The sequence below is a fragment of the Molothrus aeneus genome, chromosome Z (assembly GCF_037042795.1).
Source record: "Molothrus aeneus isolate 106 chromosome Z, BPBGC_Maene_1.0, whole genome shotgun sequence".
Taxonomy (NCBI): Eukaryota; Metazoa; Chordata; class Aves; order Passeriformes; family Icteridae; genus Molothrus; species Molothrus aeneus.
The window spans coordinates 32,970,892-32,989,269 of record NC_089680.1 but is presented as its reverse complement, the minus strand read 5'-3'; the positions used below and the strand labels follow the sequence as shown (position 1 = coordinate 32,989,269).

Below are 18,378 nucleotides of genomic sequence, written 5' to 3'. Positions count from 1 at the left end.
AGGAAGCATGGAGGAGTGAAATTAGTGACACAGGAGAGCATGGAACTTAAAGTACCCCTTCTTTTCTCTAACTCTGTTGCCATATCACACCAGCTTTTTGATACCTTCCAAGGCTGTTTTCTGGTCACACCTAATCATAGCTGTAGATGTAAACACTGCTCCACTACTGTTCAGCACTTTTCGAGGTAATTATTAATGGCTTAGACACTTGGAGTGAAATCCTAACCCCTACCACAACAATTTCCCACTGACCACAAGAAGCTGAAAGCATCCCTTGTTGAGGGTGAAGTTTTTCATTGGCCACTGCCCCTGACAAGTTAGAAAGCTGGCTTTTTTCTAATCCGGTAATAGGCAACTTGTCATTACAAAAATTCTCTGAAATGTCTTCACATCATAAAGATCTACAACAAAGGCTTCTGAAAATGCAGCTATATTGTGATCAGCTGTCTTTTAGATCTTCTTAAGTAATAACTGATTGACGTGTTAAAAATAATTCTGTAAGGCAGTGGAGGGGGTTAAAAATGTAGCGAAAACCACAAGCAGCCTTAAGGTTCTTGGAGTAGCACGAAGTTGCACTAACTGCTGCACTCGGCAGCCGAGCTGGCTGCAGTCACAAGCTGCTACCGCAGAGCAATACCACCCACTTCGCTCAAACTCTAAAATATAGCAGCTCCTGACTTACTACGCGCATAATATTGCCACGGCAATGCTGGGTTTAAAAGTACGAGTTTTCCTATGGACTCTACTATGTAGTAGAGTTTTCCCGGCTTAGAAATTCACTTCTCATTTAGGAAAACTTGCAGCTGGAAAAGGCTATTCAGATGCTCTACGCACTCACCAGCACACCTACAGAAACACTTTTTGCAGGCTGCATGAGAGGGGCTGTCACCGCCATCTCCTCCGGTCCCCACCGCTAGTCCGGGCGGCTCCGCGGGCGCGCTCTGCGCCCCGACGGGCAGCGGCGGCTCCTGCTGCCCGCCACGGCTCCGGCTCCCCTAGCACCTGCAGAGGCGCTGCCTCTCGCTGCCAGGCAGTACTCCCGGCGGAGGGCAGGGGTCGGGACACTGGCAAGCCCAGAGCCTTCCCAACGGAAGAGGGACAAGGAGAGCGCGCTCCATCGGGGGCGCGGGGCCCTTACCTCGGGGGGCGGGCGCGGCGGAGCGGCCCGGGCACAGCTGCAGGGCGAGCGGCAGCAGCAGCAGCGCGGCGCCGCGCTCGCACCCCATGGCGGCCGCGGGCCGGGCAGGGCGGCAAGGGACGGCCGCCGCTCCGCACCGGGCCCCGCTGTTTAACGGGGGCGGCCCCGGGGCCGGGCACGGCCGGCGGCAGGCGGCGGGCCATTGGCCGGGGCTCCCCACGGGAGGCGGGCGAGCGGGGGGCGCGGAGGGGACGGCCGAGCCCTGTGGGGGACCAGGAGGGAGCGCGCCGTCGGAACCCCAGCCGAGAACTGGCACTGATGGAGGTGGCTCGGACAGAACTGGAGATCCTGGCGATGCCCCCCAAAATCAACACCTGTGAGGATCCTGTCTGAGGATCCAGGGCTCCTCCTTTGAGGAGCCCTGGAAATTGCAATGTATTTAATGGCTTTAAATTCATAGTATCACAGAATTAGCGAGGTAGGAAAGGACCTTTAAGATCATGGAGTTCAGTGGTTAATAAGCGACTATGCTTACTACCAGTCACAAGAAGATGGCCCCAAAAGTGAATTGGGTGTGCTTTAAGAGCTGAATAAGAGTTCTCTAAGTTCAGGAGGGACAGCAAGTCCAGCGCTGTTGCAAGCAGCCCTTCAGAGAGCCACCTGCCTGGTGAAGGATGTAGAAGAGTGTCAGAAACATGAAGATAATCCAGCCTTTTCACCCAGTCCTGCTGACTGCAGGATGCTTAACTTTGAGGTTGGCACAATTTTAGTTTAAAACCTGTCCTGCCTCCCTTTCTATGTTTAGCAAGTGGTGACCATATATTTCTTTGTGTCTTCTGACAACAATACAGCTGTCACCTTTGCAAAGCCCTCTCACAGGTTTCTCTGCCTGCTCTGCACTCAGGTGTTTAGTGTCAACTGTTAAGGTTTAACATATATTAGAACAGATTCTCATGCATATCTTAAGTCAAAACAAACGGGGATGCTCTGGTGCGCAGACATAGTCTTGGTAGAAATTTAAATACTCCACTTTTCCTAACTGAAGAGTGTCACTAAAAGGGGTCATGCAGATTCCAGACTGGGGCAAATTGGGTTTCTAGAAGACTCTGACTGGTAAACTGAGGAATGTATCATCTGCTCCTTTGTTTCATTTAAAGAGTTCAGAAGCATTGGGAGTGCTCAAACTGACCAGATGGAGACTATGGAAAAAGGTTGTTTGTCTTAGCAAACTCCCAAATTCAATAACTTAGCCAAAGTAAATTTAAAAAAAAAACCTTCTTCTTTCAACTACAACAATTTTCAGCACTCTGTGTTCCCTTAGGATATCATTATCCCATTGTTTGTCCTCTACTTCAGAAAATTCTAGTCTCTGCACTGCTGATGTTAGGAAAGTACAGGAAAAAGGGAGCCAGTGAGAAACACAAACACATCATGAGCTTCCTATCCTGCTGCACAGCTCTCTTTGTCCTGTACATCTCTGTATGTATCAGCTCTGCTGATGAACCCCTGTTACGTCAGAAATCCAGGAAGCCCTGCTTGGCCCCTTCGCAGCTTGCTATCCACACTCAGTTGGAAAAGTTAGAGCTGTCTGATATTATTTACATCATAAAAAGTAGGGCAACAATAGAAGGGAAAGTTTATGTTAAAGTGAGCAAAGTAGTGTTGATTAATGCTCAGTCTCATCAGGCTTGGTACATACATCTAAGGAGCACCACAGAGAAGTCCTGGAGGGGCTCATTGTGTGGGAGGCAAAACACAGCATACTGCAGGGTGGGGGCTGTGAGCGCTGCAAAGGGGCTGCCCCAGCAGCTCTACACCACAGAGAGCTGTGGGCTGCTCTCCAACACAGCCCCAGTGAGATTTTCAGATATCTTCAGCTGGCCTATATTCACATGTCCTCTAATTGCCCTCCCTACATGGCTTATATTCCATAACACAGCCCTACTTCTTAGCTTATTCTTGTTAGCAGTGTTGACCCGCTCCTGAAGTTGCCCATTTCTTCCTCTGCCCGTTGCCAGGCAGAAGGGTGCTCTGCCATAGCCCCTGTGTGACAGCATGGTGCTGTTCCTCCTCCTCACCCTACTGCTCTTCTGTATACGTCTCCACAAAGAAGAAACACCTCAGCTTCACTCCCACATCCTTGCCCCTGCAGTGCAAGTGACAGGATAACATGATAGTGTCAATGAGCTGGCCAAGAGCTGCACAGGGGAGTGAGAAAAACAGATCATCAGGTGCAGTGTGCTGTGGAGCAGGGAAAAAAGGGAGGTTAAAAGGGGTAAGCAAGAGGCAAGAAGATTGAAAAAGAAAAGGAGGAACTTTGAATGTCAATACTCCTTAAAGAGAAGTGTTAGTTCAGAATTTGTCCCCAGCCTAAAGCATGGGGAGACAGTACAAGTGCTGCAAGGCTAATACATTGATCTAGAGCAGTACTGATGATGTTCAACTGTTTATTAAGGAAAAGCCTTGATTCAGCAAAGAGCGTTTTTTGCAAACATATACTTAAGTGCATGACAGAAGAACACTATGAAGGTCTGCAAAATCATTACAGTTCTGGACAAAAAACAAACAAAAAAACCCACCAAAAACAAAAAAAAAAACCAAACAAACAAAAAAAAAAGAGAGAAAAGTATAGTAAGGGTTTGCTTTCACCTAAGGGGAGCACCGTCAATAACTTGTAGCTATTTATTATGCACTTTGAGTTTACTGAATTTGAGATTATTAAAGCATAGGAAATGTTTTCTTGAAAGATTTCCTTACCTGACAGAAATATTAAGTAATTCTAACTTACCATTCCTTACTTCTGATTTAAATACAAAGGAGTGTCTCATACTGGTGCTGACCAGTGCTCCAGGAGGAGGATTTTGTTTGCAGTATTATATCTTCATTAGTATTAGATTTGTGAGGACCATATTCTGTTCTTGCTCTGTATCTGCTTATTCTTTGTGCTTACTCACAAAGAATGCGCATGGAAGCAATGTTTGGCAAACAGCCCACAAGACATAATCCAGTATGACAGAAGGGGACTGGTTCACAATGTACATAAACAGAAGCTTAAGTCCATGTTTAGATGAACTTAGCACATTTAAAGGTCACTGTAATTTCTTCAGTTTTCATTTCTATTCTGAGTTTTATGTTGGAATATGTTACAGATTAAAGGGGATTTGGTGCTCAAGCACAACCTTCTTTAAGGGATTTCACAAAGTGGAAAGTTTATCTGCTGTCTGGAAGGGACTATTTGACCTTTTGATCAACATTTTCAATAAAAACAATGGAATACTAGCAATTCCCTTTTCACTCTTCTGTATTCTCTGAAATACTAACTCCAGCTTTAATTACTGGAGGTTAAATAAGAAGCAAGAATAAAAACATGATTAATCAATTGTGTTTCCAAGAAACTTTCATAATGTCGGTCACCTTTTGTCAGGAAGTCATAAGTATGTGACTGTAATTTTTAAATAGCATCTGCAAGAAAACCTCAATCACTCTAATGTTTGACCTGATTATGTAATTTGTAAGATTTTAAGCATACAGAATACAGAGAAGCTGCAAACATTACAGATTTTGCTTTACAGAAGTGTCTGTTACTTGTTCAAATTCCAAATAATGGGGTAAGGGAAACAGAAAAAAACCCTGCTGCTTAACTCACTTTACATGTTTTGTTCCTAATATGCATCAGGAGACTCACTGTTTTCATGGAACTATATGGATTATTAAAAATCAGGATTCATGGGCAATTAAGATATAGAAATCTTAAGGCAAGTGAAGTATCAGCTCTAAAACACATCCTTTCCTATTTATATCAACACTTCTGGTTTTGATCCTGCTTCATTTAAAAAAAAATGTTGGTTTCAAAGGTTTCAAATTTCAAAGACAGGTTTCAAAAGAATTTTTGCTTTCCTAAAACACAAATTGAAGCTCCACTATTTCAAGTCAAGTCATATATCCATCTTCAATGCACCTATTTACTTTTCATTTACACTGATAGGAATTCCACTTAGGCAACCAAGAGGAAAAAGTTCCTGATGTGGGGGAGGGAAGGTACAGATTGCCTCTTTTTTTTATCTTTGCTCCAGACTCCACAACAACACAGAGATAAACTGGGCCTGAAGGCAATGCAAAGTTTATTTCCCTATTTACCTCCTAAGCCTTCTTGCAGCCTGCCTCAAGAACAGCCATATGACAGAAAAGCTCATAGAATAGTTAGGTTTTTCTTAAAATCACACCTCTAAGTTCATCAAATCTAAACATCAACCCAGCACCACCACCATATCCACCACTAAAACGTGTCCTCAGCATTTCCAGGAATGTTGAGGAAACTTTCCTGGGCAGCTTGCTTCAATGCTTGACAACCCTTTCAGTGAAGAAATTTTTCATAATATCTAATACAAACCTTCCCCAGTGCAATGCAACTTGAGGCCATTTTCTCTTATTCTAACATTTCTTACTTGGGAGAAAAAACTGAACCCCACCGATCTACAGTATCCTTCCAAGTACTTGTAGAGTGATAAGGTCCTCCCTGAGAATCCTTTTCTCCAGGCTAAACACCCCCAGCTCCCTTGCTCACTCCTCACAGGATTTGTCCTACAGGCCCTTCACCAGCTCCATTGCCTTTCTCTGAACTCACTCCAACACCAGAATGACCTTCCTGTAGTGAAGGGCCAAAACTAAACACAGCATTCAAGATGTGGCCTTACCAGTGCCCAGCACAGGGGGCCAATCCCTGCCCTGGCCCTGCTGGCCACAGCATTGCTGATCCAGGCCAGGATGCCATTGGCCTTCTTGGCCACCTGGGCACAGCCTGGCTCATGTTCAGCTGCTGTCACCAGCACCCCCAGGTCCTTTCCAGCCACTCTGCCCCAGCCTGTGCAGCTGCCTGGGGTTGTTGTGACCCAAGGGCAGGACCCAGCACTGGGCCTTGTTGAACCTCACACCACTGGCCTCAGCCATGATCCAGCCTGTCCAGATCCCTCTGCAGAGCCTTCCTGCCCTCCAGCAGATCAGCACTCCCACCCAGCTTGGTGTCACCTGCAAACTGATTGAGAGTGCACTTGATCCCCTTGTCCAGGTCATCAAAATCAACAAAGATACTTAAAAGGGCTGATATAAGTATTGAGCCCTTTGTAAAATACCCCTTATAGAAACAGATCTTTGGGATCACAGCTGCCAGCCTCCACAATTCCCTCTCAGAGCTTTGCATCTCAGTTCACATGGTGAAAGGACCAAAGCAAAGTACTTGGACAGACTGGGAAGTTAGCTGGTGCCTGTAGGGAGGAAAAGACATTAAAAATATCCTTAGAATATATATCTTAAATAAGTCTTTAGAAGGAAAAATGTAACATAGCAATTAAAAAAATTGCTTCTGTTGATATTTCCAGTGGTATAGTTTTATGAGGGAAAAAGTGGGTATGTATTTTTTCTTCCATGTTCCTCATAAATGGAGCAGAATGATCTCAGATCTGTGGCATAAATTTTCGTCACACTTTCTTCGACAAATTTTAAGCAAATCTGAAATTGTGGATCTGGGAAGGTGAAAGGAAAAATGAAGCTTTTTCCTTACTCTCCTTATGCATAGAAGACCTAAATATGGGTGGTCAGTGCAGGGGGTTTTTTTAGTCAGCATGTGGTATTTTTTCATTTTGTGGGAAGGATGGAAACTTGACTTAGCATTTAGAGATGTGCTGTGGCACATCTTCACAGCTCTGGAATAAACAGCTGACAACTTGAAGCCTTTAAAGCTCTGTAGTTAAAACCACACTGAATGGTTATCATTATAACCTGGTCAAAACTGGTAACATATGATCAGAGCTCCTTGTTTCTAGTGCCAAGCTGCTCATGGCTGCTCATCACCGTTGATTGAGAATCACAATATTTTCTTTTGCTCCTATGAAAAGTCACAACTCTGTGTGCAGTGTCAGGGTTGGAGGGTGAGGGTTCGGCCAGACAGTACCAAAAGCATTTCAAGAGGACTACGGCTGCAGCATTTCCCCACAGGATCACAGGTACTGGCCACCCATGTCCCTTCCCAAGAGACTGACCCCCACCTGGATACAACCTGAAACGGCCTTGTTCCCTGGGAGGGGTTGGCCTCTTCTCCCAGGCTAGTGACAGGACAAGAGGACACAGTTCTCAATTCAAGGACATTGAGGTGCTGGAGCGAGTCCAGAGCAGCGCAACAGAGCTGTGAACGGCTCTGGAGCACAAGTCCTGTGGGGAGCGGCTGAGAGAGCTGAGTTTGTTTAGCCCGGTGGAAAGGAGGCGCCTCGGGGAAGACATTTACCGCCTTTTTCATTACCTCCTTTCCTCCAGGCAGGGGTTGTCCTTCTGGGAAGGGACGTGGGTAGTATGAGGACATAGTCTTAAGTTCTGTGCCAGGGGAGCTTTGGGCTGGACATTAGGAAGAATTTCCTCAGAGAAGGGGTGATTAGACACTAGAATGGGCTGCCCAGGGAGGTGGTGGAGTCACCATCCCTAGAGGTGTTCAAGGAAAACCCGGATGTGCCACTTGGTGCCATGGTCTGGTTGACACGGTGTTCGGCCAAAAGTTGGTCGCGATCATCTCAGAGGCCTTCTCCAACCCAGTTGATTCGGTGACTCGCCGCCCCGAGCGCGGGCAGCGGATCCCGGGAGCAGGAGGCCGGGCAGGGGTTCCCGGGAGCAGGAGCCCCTGCAGCGGCGGATCCCGGGCGCAAGAGCCCGTGCGGCGGCGGATCCCGGGGCAGGAGCCCGTGCGGTCGCGTCCCTCCGGGCGGCGCTCTCAGCCCTCTGCGGGCCCCGCGCGCGGCCGCGGGCGCTCTGGCGCCGCCATGCGGGGGGAGCAGCGCCGCGCTGCCCTGTCGAAGCGGCGGACAAGATGGCGGCTCCCATGGAGCTGAGCTGCTGGGGAGGAGACTGGGGGCTGCCGTCCCTGCACCCGGAGTCTCTCACCGTCATGGTAACGGGCGGCGGCCACCGTCCGGCCCGGGAGGGAGGGAGGGAGCGCCGGCGCCCCGGGGCTTGCCCGCTGCTCGCACGGACGTCCGCGGAGCTCCTTCTTGCCTCGGGAGAGGCCGGGGGTGGGAGGCGGGATGTTGGGCCCGCGGTGCGCGCCTGGCTCGTTCCCCGCGGGAGACACGAGCAACGCTGCCGCCCTTCCCGGGGGCACCGAGCCCTTCCCGGCGGCGCTGCCGCTCTTCCCGGGGGTAGCGGGGCCTCTGCCCAGCATTCCCTGGAGCCTCCTCAGGGCAATGAAGCCCAGCCGATACCCGTCGCGCACCTGCTGGTGGTTGGTCCTCAGTGCACGAAGGTGTTTAACACAGTTTCTGAAGCCTTGTTTTATGCTTTTCTTACACATTGTGACACGTTTTCTTCCCTGCCCTCCAATCTTTATTGCAGGCTTACGCCAAATTTTCTGGTGCTCCCCTGACAGTGAATACTATAAATAAGTCCTGGAGAACTCCGAAAGGTACCATCTTTGCAGCCTTTATTGCTCTAATCACAGCCATGTTACAAGTGTAGGTTCCAGTTTCTGTGTTTGCATTGGGTTTGTGTTCATGAATGCAGTGTGCCCCAATTGAATGACTTCACAGGATCAAGTGTGATGAATTTGAGAGAATGAAATAATGGAAGTCATAAATAAAGTGCTCTAGAGGACAGTTTATTAATAATGTGTATGGGTGAGGCAAGAGACAGTTAACAAAGCAGTAATGCCAAGTACATAACCGTTTCATTCAGTTGATGGTGTAGTGAAAGCAAATTTGTAAGCTTTTTGCACTTTGCATATTTATGAAGGTAGTAACTAGACATGTGTATGGAAGAGCTGTTTAATTACCCATAGCTTAATTAGTTGGTACAGGTGGAAGTGGAATGTGAACCTCAGCACAGTTACACTAGCTGGGATGTTTGGTATTGTGTTGAATTAGAGGGTTTGACTGAGAAAAGGTGAAGGTAAGCTGTCAGAGAGGACTTCTTTGTTTTGGATGCTTCTATTCATTGCTTATTTGTTCACTCAGCAGTTATTGTCTTGGTGTATTTAAGAGAGGTAAAATCACTGCAGGGTTAATGTCACTTAGACTTAACCACATTAATCAGTTCAGGTAGTACTGTATTCATGCAGAAGTGGAGCCTTTGGTTCTTGGTTTTCAGTGTGTTATTTCCTGTTAGGGGAAAATACCAAGAACTAGCTGGGTGGACTTGTAGAAATTTGGGGGATATCTTCATAAGGAAAATACATAAAATCAGTTAAGAAAGCAGTTTAAATAGTAATTGTTGGTGATAATTGATAATTTAATAGTATTTAGCACTGTCCCATTGGGCTCATTCTGGCAGTTCTGTTGTGAATGTGCCATAAGGTAGATCCTGTCACAGCGACTTTGCACTCTGTAGGCTTTGATCCTGCAGTCTTATGACTAAAGGCTGTCCAGTCAACTTCTTGCCAAAGGGAAGTACTTAGTTCTTTTAGTAATTCGTGTTTATGTAGTGGTAGCTTGGGCATTGTTTCTAGCAAGGCTAGAGAACAAAAGATGGTTAAAATAGATTTGGAGGGGAAGGACAAGGAAAAATTGGAAAGAGGCTCAGAGGTGGATGAATTGAGAGGGCAGTTGGACTGAGCTAGAATTTCTGTCTTAAGATGAACATCTGAAATCCAGACAAGTAGCCTGGTTTTCAAAGTATTGGATACCTAGCAAAAAACACTGGCTTCAGTCTGATTTGATATTACCCTTTTTAATGTTTTTTATTAGTAAAGTATTTGTTACCTTTTTGGAACTCTCCTGCTGTGTAAAATTTTAAGTTTATGTTTACATGTTAGAAAAATGAGAGCATGGTATTGAGAAAAGGAAAGTACATAACGTGACTGATTGCTTTCTAGTTAAAAGTCATCTGTACAAATTAACTGTATTATTTATGCCTTCTAGGAGATCTACCAGTCCTGGTATCAGAAGACATTGTTATTTCTCAGCCAGCAAAAATACTAAACTTTTTAAGAAAGCAGGTAGTTCTCTTTCAAAAAGATCTGTTTTCCCCGACTCTCAGTGACTCTTGCATGTCTCCTTTGTATACACTGATACAGGCTTCCAAAAACCTGGAGTTTAGTTCAGACTCAGTGCTTTTCTTTTTCTCATGCTGGCATGAGAATTGGAAAATGGTAGACAAGAATTTGCTGTTTAAAAGTTTTATCATTAGTTGTGTAAAAGATTTAAAAATAACAATGAAAAAAAAAAAAATTGAAAAGGACAACAAACTGTCCCTAACTGAGCAGTTTCGTACTGATCACCCTGCTTGTAATTATAACATTTTCAATGTCATTATGACTTTGCAGACCTAGGATACCATAGTTTAGTTAACAGTTTAAATGCGTCATTTCCCAGTGCTCTTTTTTTTTGAAAGTTAATATATACAGCCAGCATTGTTTTTAATCTATGTATTTTTTCTATAGCTTGTAACATAAAAAGGTCTGCAGGCATTTCTTGATGCACACCAGCTTATGGACTCTTGCTTGCCTTTTGTAGGACTCCTAATGTTTTGTACACAAAGAAAAAAGCTGTACAGTTTCTTCTTTTCACAAAGCATAAAGATACCTAATAAACCATGGCATCATCTTTTTATTCCCAAGATGGTCCTCTAGCCCACTATTCTGCTTTTACATTAGAAATGCAGTTCCTGTGTGGCCATATGATCTGATGAGTGCCATGTTAGTGAAACTTCAAATCTTTGTGGGGAGAAAAACAGAAATGAGAACTGCAGTTGAGATGGAATTTTAGACAGTTCTTTTGAAATTTTGAAGTTTCAGATTCATTTGGATTGAATTTGGTATTCATGTGAATACCAAAGGCTCCATAGTGTTGGGGGGAAAAGCCCTTGTTTGTGTTAAAGTATAACAATTGTATGCTTTCTTTTCAGATGTTCAAGTGTCAGCACTGGCCCTTTGTTTATAAATTAATGAAGCAATCTACTCACTCTCCCCCCTCCCCCAGTTTTTCAATCCTTATAATGTACCTTAGAAGAATCCACTGTTAGAATTAAAAGTTCAGTCAGTAACTGCGTTAATTTTGCTGTATATTTCTGTATATTTGCTCCCTTACATTGTTACCATCCAATTTCTTAACTTCTAGAATGTTCATTAAAAGCAAAATATGGGAATGCATGCTTGTTTTTTTATGCTTACACCTTCTGAAGTGTCAGATGCTTCTTGAAAAATAACAGTGGAGATTTACTAGAGGTTTGCTACATCCCTCAGTATTGAAAAATTGCCTGTGTGTCACTGGACATTTGCTTGGAAACCAATAGAAAGCAGACACAAGAATTATTTTGGAAATAGGAGGGCCCAAAGCTCTAGGAATGGGAAGGTAGAAAAGCTAGAGGAAAATTCTGTTGAGTGCATGCTTTCTGTTCCAAATATTGTATATATATTTACTGCCTTGATAGGTGTTAAGTTTGAAGTAACTTTCCAGTGATAATGTTTTTGAAAGTTCGTCGTAAGTCTATTTTTTTTTTTTTTAATTCATAGAAATACAATGCTGATTATGATTTGTCTGCAAAACAAGGAGCTGATACACTGGCATATATTGCACTACTTGAAGAGAAATTGCTTCCTGCTCTGGTAAATATTAATAAATACTTTGTAATGGTCCAAATACTTGGAATTGAATACAGAGGTGCCCAATGTGAGAGCCACAGCACTGGCTGGAACATAGTTGTTTTGTTAGTCTGTTTTTTGGAATTACTGCCTACCAACTTTTTAAAAGGAAATAAGTGTGTGTTTGTGAAGTGTCAAGTAATAACAGTAGATTTATGAAAGACATTTAAAAGGACACTTACTTAGGGTTTTTTTTTTCTGTTGGTGTTTGGGGAACAGTATCCTGAAAACACCTTATTGTGGCCATTTTTGGTTCATTTGATTTCCTGAAAAACTTTTAATTAAGATGTGTCTGATGTGACACACAACTGAAAGCCTTTTGAACTGTTGAGTTAAAACTTCTAATAAATTAAAATGCCCATAACTAGTTTAATTTTTCAGTTCTGAATACAGGGTATAAATACATGGCCATTTGCCCTCACCATTTCAGTGTAATTACATTAGAGCTGTAAGACTCACAGATACTGATTCTCTTGGATGACTTTGGCTTCAGTTTGTACAGTGAAAAGTACTCTGACCAGATGGTATCATGAGCTAGCCTTTTCAGCTGACCTTGGTTTCAAATTCATAATTCTGTAGTATCTTGTATTTTAAGATTTATACAAAATTTCAAAGCAAAATTCCAGGAACTTCAAACCTGTTGCTTTATGTCTCTGTATGCAACTCTTTTGCAATATAATTTCAGTATACTCTGTGTGTGTGTGTGTGTACGTATCTGTACATATAATGTGTATGTAATTTTATACAGATGCATATAGATCTCGGTAATATCTTTGGTGTTTTTCTTTATTTGGAAGATAATTATTTCCTTACTCGTGTAATCCTGCACTCAGAGGATTAGTATATTCCTCTACAGAGCTTGATAGCCTTAAATTACAGTAATTCCTGGTTCTTTTGCTTTTCTGAGAGAGATCTTGCATATCAGATGTCATGAGATGTCTACTCATGACATTGAAATTTCAGTTACATTTTTCCTCGTGTTGATACAGCTGCACACTTTCTGGATTGAGGCTGAAAATTACTGCAGTGTTACAAAGCCATGGTTTGCCTCAAGGATTGCCTTCCCACTGAGTTTGTATCTGCCTGGAAAGATGTCCAGGGAAGCGCTGAACAGGATTTTGCTGACCAAGGGAGGCCCTCCACTCTACAGTCTCACTGAAGTGGAAGCACAGGTATGGGTTATGCAGTAAGGAGTTCTGTAAGTTGGTTCTGTCAAAGACAAGAACTTAAACAATTTAGCACACTGTTAAACGATGAATGGTTCTGTGCATACCAGCATGGCTACACCTAGGGCTCTTGTGTCTCATCAGATATACAGAGATGCCAAGGAGTGCCTGAATCTCCTGTCGAAGAGATTGGGAACATCTCAGTTTTTCTTTGGAGATACGTGAGTGTGATTTTTTTAAAAATGATTTTGGTAAATGAGTAATGAAAAAAGTACCACACCACTCTATGAACACTTGAACTTTCTGTTTTGTTTTTAACCTCCCAGAATGTTAAAAGTGCTTGCCAGTAGTTTTATGTCTCACGGTCTGCTTTTCAGATAAAGCTGAATAAGCAAACAGGGCACAAATGAGGTGGTCAGACTGAGTCAAGGTGGTGTCTCTCTTATCCTACTTTGTTCCACAGAGAGAGAAATGCTTCCCACAGCTGCTAAGAAAATGTGAGGTGCACTGGAGAACCCTTTTCTAGCTACTGAATGTCTCCTCCTGGCTTTGTATGTAAGAAAAAATGCTTTAGGCTGAGGTGCTACTACTGCCCTCATGGGAGGAGGGCATAGGTCCAGGAACACTTTTCCTGTGTATGTGTGCAGAGCAGGGAGCAGGTAGGGCTAGCAACACAGAGCAAACAGGTCCTGAAAAGCATGATCTCTTCTTTAGCAATTGAAGTTTAGCAGTTGATCCTCAATGAGGGAGGATCCTGGTCCCCTGGTGCCCTGCACGAATTTTATGGTGCCAGAAAGGTGTTTTAGAGGGGCTTGCTTATCAGTGTATGGGATAGCATGACTGTGTTGTGATGCTGACATTACTGTTTCAGCTTGTCAGCATGTCTCTAGTTAAGAGATGCTGAAAGGAGTAGATAGTTGGTACAAAGCATTTACCAGGTCGATAGGCAAAGGTGGAATTACAGAAGCACTGACTGTATTGTCTCCTGAGTGGTATTTGACATACACGGAAAACTACGTTGTAAAAGTCTTATCTCAAGTCACTTCAGTGTTTTCCTGTCACTCTTTTAGGCCTACCACCTTGGATGCCTTCGTGTTTGGTTTCCTTGCACCAATTTATAAAGTGTGCTTCCCGAGGGTACATTTGCAAGAGCACTTGAAACAGCTTCCCAATCTGTGCCGATTTTGTGATGATATTTTAACTTCCTACTTCAGGTTAACTGTCTCAGGTAAGTTGTGTTTCTTTTCTCCTTTTTGTCATTTGTACCCATATTGGGATTAGTGCTCCAGGATTCCACCTGTGAACCAAGGCAGATTAGATTTCATGTAGTTTATGCTAGACTTTCTGTGGGGAAATGAAGAAACTTCTAAAGTTGGGCAGAAAGGATTCAAAATTAAAAGCAAGTGTTAATACTCAGTTTTAGATTCTGTCAAGCATTGGCAAAATCTTACAGCTCATGCTTTGTAGTTCTTATTTTCTCACATGGAATGGCTTTTACACTTAAATTCTTCTTTGCGTTAAAATACTGCATGAATTCTCTTCAATGTGACTTTATTTTTTTAAGAATTTAAAAGCTTCTGTAAATACTTTTTCACTCTTCATCTTTCTGCCTTCACTCTCCAGGCCATTCTCCAGCTGGACACGATACAGCAGATGCTAATCTGCAGAAACTCACACAGCTTGTAAATAAGGAATCCAACTTGATTGAAAAGGTTACTTTTGCTTCAGTATCTTTAATTTTACTGCTTTGTTGTGGTTACTTGTTCACAGATATCCTTGCATGGCAATTGCAACTGTACAGTGGACTTTATTTTAATTACTTCTTTTCTAGTGAGTGTGTAGAGAGGCGGGAAGGATATTACATCATTTGGAAGGAGGAATTAATGAAGCCTTGCACTAAAAAGTATTTTTAATACAACCAAAAGAACATTGTCTTGCAGGTGTGCACACCAACAGAGTGGTATCTTTCTGCAAGTGTACATTCAGCTAAGAAGGAGGAAAATGTATTGGTCAAAACTCAGAAATGGTCCTGCAAACTAAGACTGATCGCCAGCTTTCCTTGCTCCCAGCTGCATGCTGTAGTAACTACCCAGCAGTCACTCTTCTCCTCCTTGTTCTGCATCTAGCTGTTTTTTCTCATGTTCTCTGTTTCTAAGGCTGTCACTCAGCGCCTATCAAAAGCTATACAACTTAACTGAAAAATACTTGTGAAGAATTAGCCTTTTCATGTAGATAGAACACTCTTACTGAAAGGGTAGAAGGCATTTATTCTGAGAAAGATCAGTGTGTGAAATAGATTGTTAACTATGCTCAGCTTTTGTAGCATTAGGTATTGATGCTTTTTCTGTCATTGAAGTGTGGCTGTGGAAATTTTAAACAATGACATTTGTCAGGCATGACTAAGGAAAATCTGATCTTGACTTGAAGAAATGGAGTAGACTAGACAGCCTCTGCAGATCTCCCCTGTGCTTTTATTCTGTACCAACTAAACCTTTTCAGACTACATTGCACATAGGGCATTAGAGTGATTTCCTAGGACAATGTAAATTGTTTATATCCAGAGATTAATTTTAACCTGTCTTTGAAAAGGTCTTATCACAAGTGCTTTATTACGTACTTTTTGAAATGTGTGACTAATACAAATTCATTCAGCATCTCCAGAACATTTCTGATTTCAAAAGATTTTATTCTTGCATGCTGCTGAATATACAGAAGCATCCATTGTTAGCAGTTTGACTCTTGATCTGCCTTCTCAGCATTTGGTTATTGTACAATATTTGACCTCTTAGAATTGGTGTTGCTTCCTTCAGTAATCTTGACCAGATAACTTGAGCAGAAGAACATCCAGGTGCCCTGGGTTTGATGCATTATATGTAAGGGAATGATTAGCAGCTCTAACACAAACGTATATTTGGGAGTGGAAAGAAACCAAAGCAGCAGTTGTTGCTGGTCCTGACAGTAAGCATACACCAACCAACCCAGTATTAATGATGACAAATAAGACTAATTGTACAATCTATATTCTGCTGTTGCCAGATCCGGCTCTCATTGTTTCTCTGCAGATGGACGACAACCTTCGCAAGAGTCCTCAGCATCCCCCTCGTAAGCTCACAACACTCAAGCTTGCTGCAGGAGGAGAAGAAAGCAGTCCAATGAGTCGTTTATCACCTTGACATCTCCTGTTGCCCATAAATGTGTGTTTTGTAACTCAACTGAGTGCCACAGTAGATCTTTTTTACACATGAATGTTTTGCAAGGGAAGAATCTGCTAATGGGTACAAGTAGAGAAGAACTGCAGCTTTACAATCTTCTATCTACTTGTTCTTTTAAGAAATTGCATAGATCAGGCTGGCCACACACTACGCTGAAGCTAAGCTAAGCTAAACAAAGCTTATTACTGCAGATGTTAATATGATTTTGTACAGCATATTTTTGCCTTTAGCCTTGCAGAAATGTTTACCTAAAGTTAAGAATCTGCTTATGGAATGTTCACTATTATTTTATTTTGTGGGTTTTGATTTTACTGTAATCATGTTACTGTATGTGAGTGGGTATGCTCTTTGTCTGAAAAGGACAAAGTCCAGTTGCAAAGTCTGAAAAGACAAAATGTTGCCATTCATGGCAGCTGAGACATGAAATCAATGACAGGAACGTAAATATTTTTATTGTGCTTTAATGAATTTGGGATTTGTGTTTTATGGTTGTTTGTATCTTTGAAAATTTGTCATGTACTTCGAAGGGGATTATTGAAAAGCATGTGCGCTATGGGGATTAAAATGATGCACAGTGCTAACATTTCACAGTACCTCGAATTAGTCCTTTGTGTGAAACAGGCTTAACCTGTGCACAGAGTAATAACCACATGCTGCAAAACTGTTAAGTCAAAATCACAGAAAACTTGTAGTGAGTGGAAACGTTTGATTAGTTGCTATCAGGACAAGACTTAACTAGCAAATGTACTGCATCTATGGATTGAAAGGGATAGGTTAGGGCTGTATAAGAAAGCTGATGTAGGCTTTTAAATGTCACAAATGCCTCTTAATTAGTTTCATCTTATTTTTTAATAAGCACTACAGTTGATCCAAAAATTAACTAACAACTGTCAAAATTTTTGTTATATGATGGGCTATTTAGTTAAGAGCTCTTTTCTCTTTGCAAACTGTGGTATATTGCAGGGCATATTTATTCTGTTCAGTTACATTTTGTCTTTAACAGAAGCCTTCCCAGTTCTAGAGACCGAAGCAATTCTGTTACAAGAGAGATGCTGTAATTTTTTACTGGCAAAGTACTGGCAGATGCTTCATGAGTAGGTGTAAAGAAAATTAGACAAGGAGATTGGCCAAAGTGGCAGTGCTTCAGATACAGAATTCTGATAGCAGTATATGTGGGATAACTGTTCTGGGGGGGATATTTTGTTGTTTTTCTGGCCAAATCAAGAGAGTCTTTCAGCTTCACTTTGGCTACTAGTCATGTTTGAGATACACAGATAAATTACTTCCTATTTGTAAAGACAAGATGGTAGATTGTGTACATATTGTACCTTTGGACTTGATATGTAAGGAATGTAATATCTTTAACATTTCTTAATTGAAATGGATTTCTAATGAGCACTTTAAAATACTGTTAAGGCTTCATGCTCTTACTAGAGTATTTGTTGCAGTGATTTGAAATTAATTTAGCTCATACTCATAACTGTATAAACTGACAGTCCATTACATGCAAAAGTAATTTAAATGTTTAAAATTCATACTGCCTGTACCTTGACAAGATTTAGATTTATGTGAGATCATGTCACATAGCTTTCCAGAGCTTTTCTTTTACAAACACGGCTATGGAGAATATGCCTTAGTTTGTCGCTTTTGTGAATGCATACACTCAGCCTATAAAATCTCTTTGTAAAAAGGATTGTTATTCCAAGATTAAAATTCTGCATTTTTAGTGGAATTTTGGTAGAGTATTTGTGGTATATACATTGAATTTTTTCAGTGTTTTGCTTATTTCCTTGTAGAAAAGTTTTATCTTGTCTATTAAAAAAAAACCCAACAAAAAATGCTGCTGACTGCTAGGACAAGAAATGGAAGCATCTTAGCATATTCATGAGATCAGATTTTAAATTTTTATCACACCTCTTCAGTACCATTCCTTTCTTTCAAAACAACTGCTTTTGGGAAATGGAATGAGGAGGCACACATTTGCTGATCTTACTAAATGTGAGCTTTGGGCCATGTGATTGGGCTGACTGAAATTTTGGTAAACCAGTGTTTATGGAACTTCATTCACTTGATAGCAGAGGACAACAGGGCTGGAGGTCACAGCAAACATTGCCTGCAGTCTTGCACACCATCCCAGGCAAACAGCGATGTTGCAAAGCCATACACTTCCTTATTTCACTTTCTATCCAAGGTGAATTCAAGGTGAATTTATGTGGGCAGTGTCATCCCTGGCCTGGTAACTCAGGCTTG

The 18,378-nt window shown here is 42.4% G+C and overlaps 2 protein-coding genes across 3 annotated transcripts in view; one reads left to right on the top strand and one right to left on the bottom strand.

Moving 5' to 3' along the window:
- The window catches only part of THBS4 (thrombospondin 4), a 38,582-nt gene extending 37,341 nt beyond the window's left edge, over positions 1-1,241 (bottom strand). The window contains exon 1 of the mRNA XM_066568787.1: positions 1,139-1,241. Coding sequence (XP_066424884.1) covers positions 1,139-1,226 — 88 coding nt within the window. The 5' untranslated portion in view covers positions 1,227-1,241. The remainder of the gene's footprint in view (positions 1-1,138) is intronic.
- Positions 1,242-7,969: 6,728 nt separating this feature from the next.
- MTX3 (metaxin 3) lies at positions 7,970-17,860 on the top strand. Of its 2 annotated transcripts, none has more exons than XM_066568828.1 (9): positions 7,970-8,069; positions 8,510-8,579; positions 10,030-10,106; positions 11,622-11,714; positions 12,740-12,922; positions 13,061-13,137; positions 13,987-14,144; positions 14,540-14,628; positions 15,979-17,860. In XM_066568828.1, the coding sequence occupies exons 1-9, from the start codon at positions 7,989-7,991 to the stop codon at positions 16,087-16,089; spliced, it is 939 nt and encodes a 312-aa protein (XP_066424925.1). In that variant the 5' UTR covers positions 7,970-7,988; the 3' UTR covers positions 16,090-17,860. The 2 variants fall into 2 exon arrangements, with proteins under 2 accessions (XP_066424925.1, XP_066424923.1); XM_066568826.1 differs by having other exon boundaries at positions 15,953-17,860.
- The last annotated feature ends 518 nt before the right edge of the window (positions 17,861-18,378 follow it).

Excerpts from the sequence above, each read along its gene's own strand:
- MTX3 (XM_066568826.1), top strand. The coding sequence starts at position 7,989 with ATGGCGGCTCCCATGGAGCTGAGCTGCTGGGGAGGAGACTGGGGGCTG. Across the intron at positions 12,923-13,060 it reads TCACTGAAGTGGAAGCACAG|ATATACAGAGATGCCAAGGA; the intron begins GTATGGGTTATG and ends GTGTCTCATCAG. Across the intron at positions 14,629-15,952 it reads AATCCAACTTGATTGAAAAG|ATCCGGCTCTCATTGTTTCT; the intron begins GTTACTTTTGCT and ends TGCTGTTGCCAG.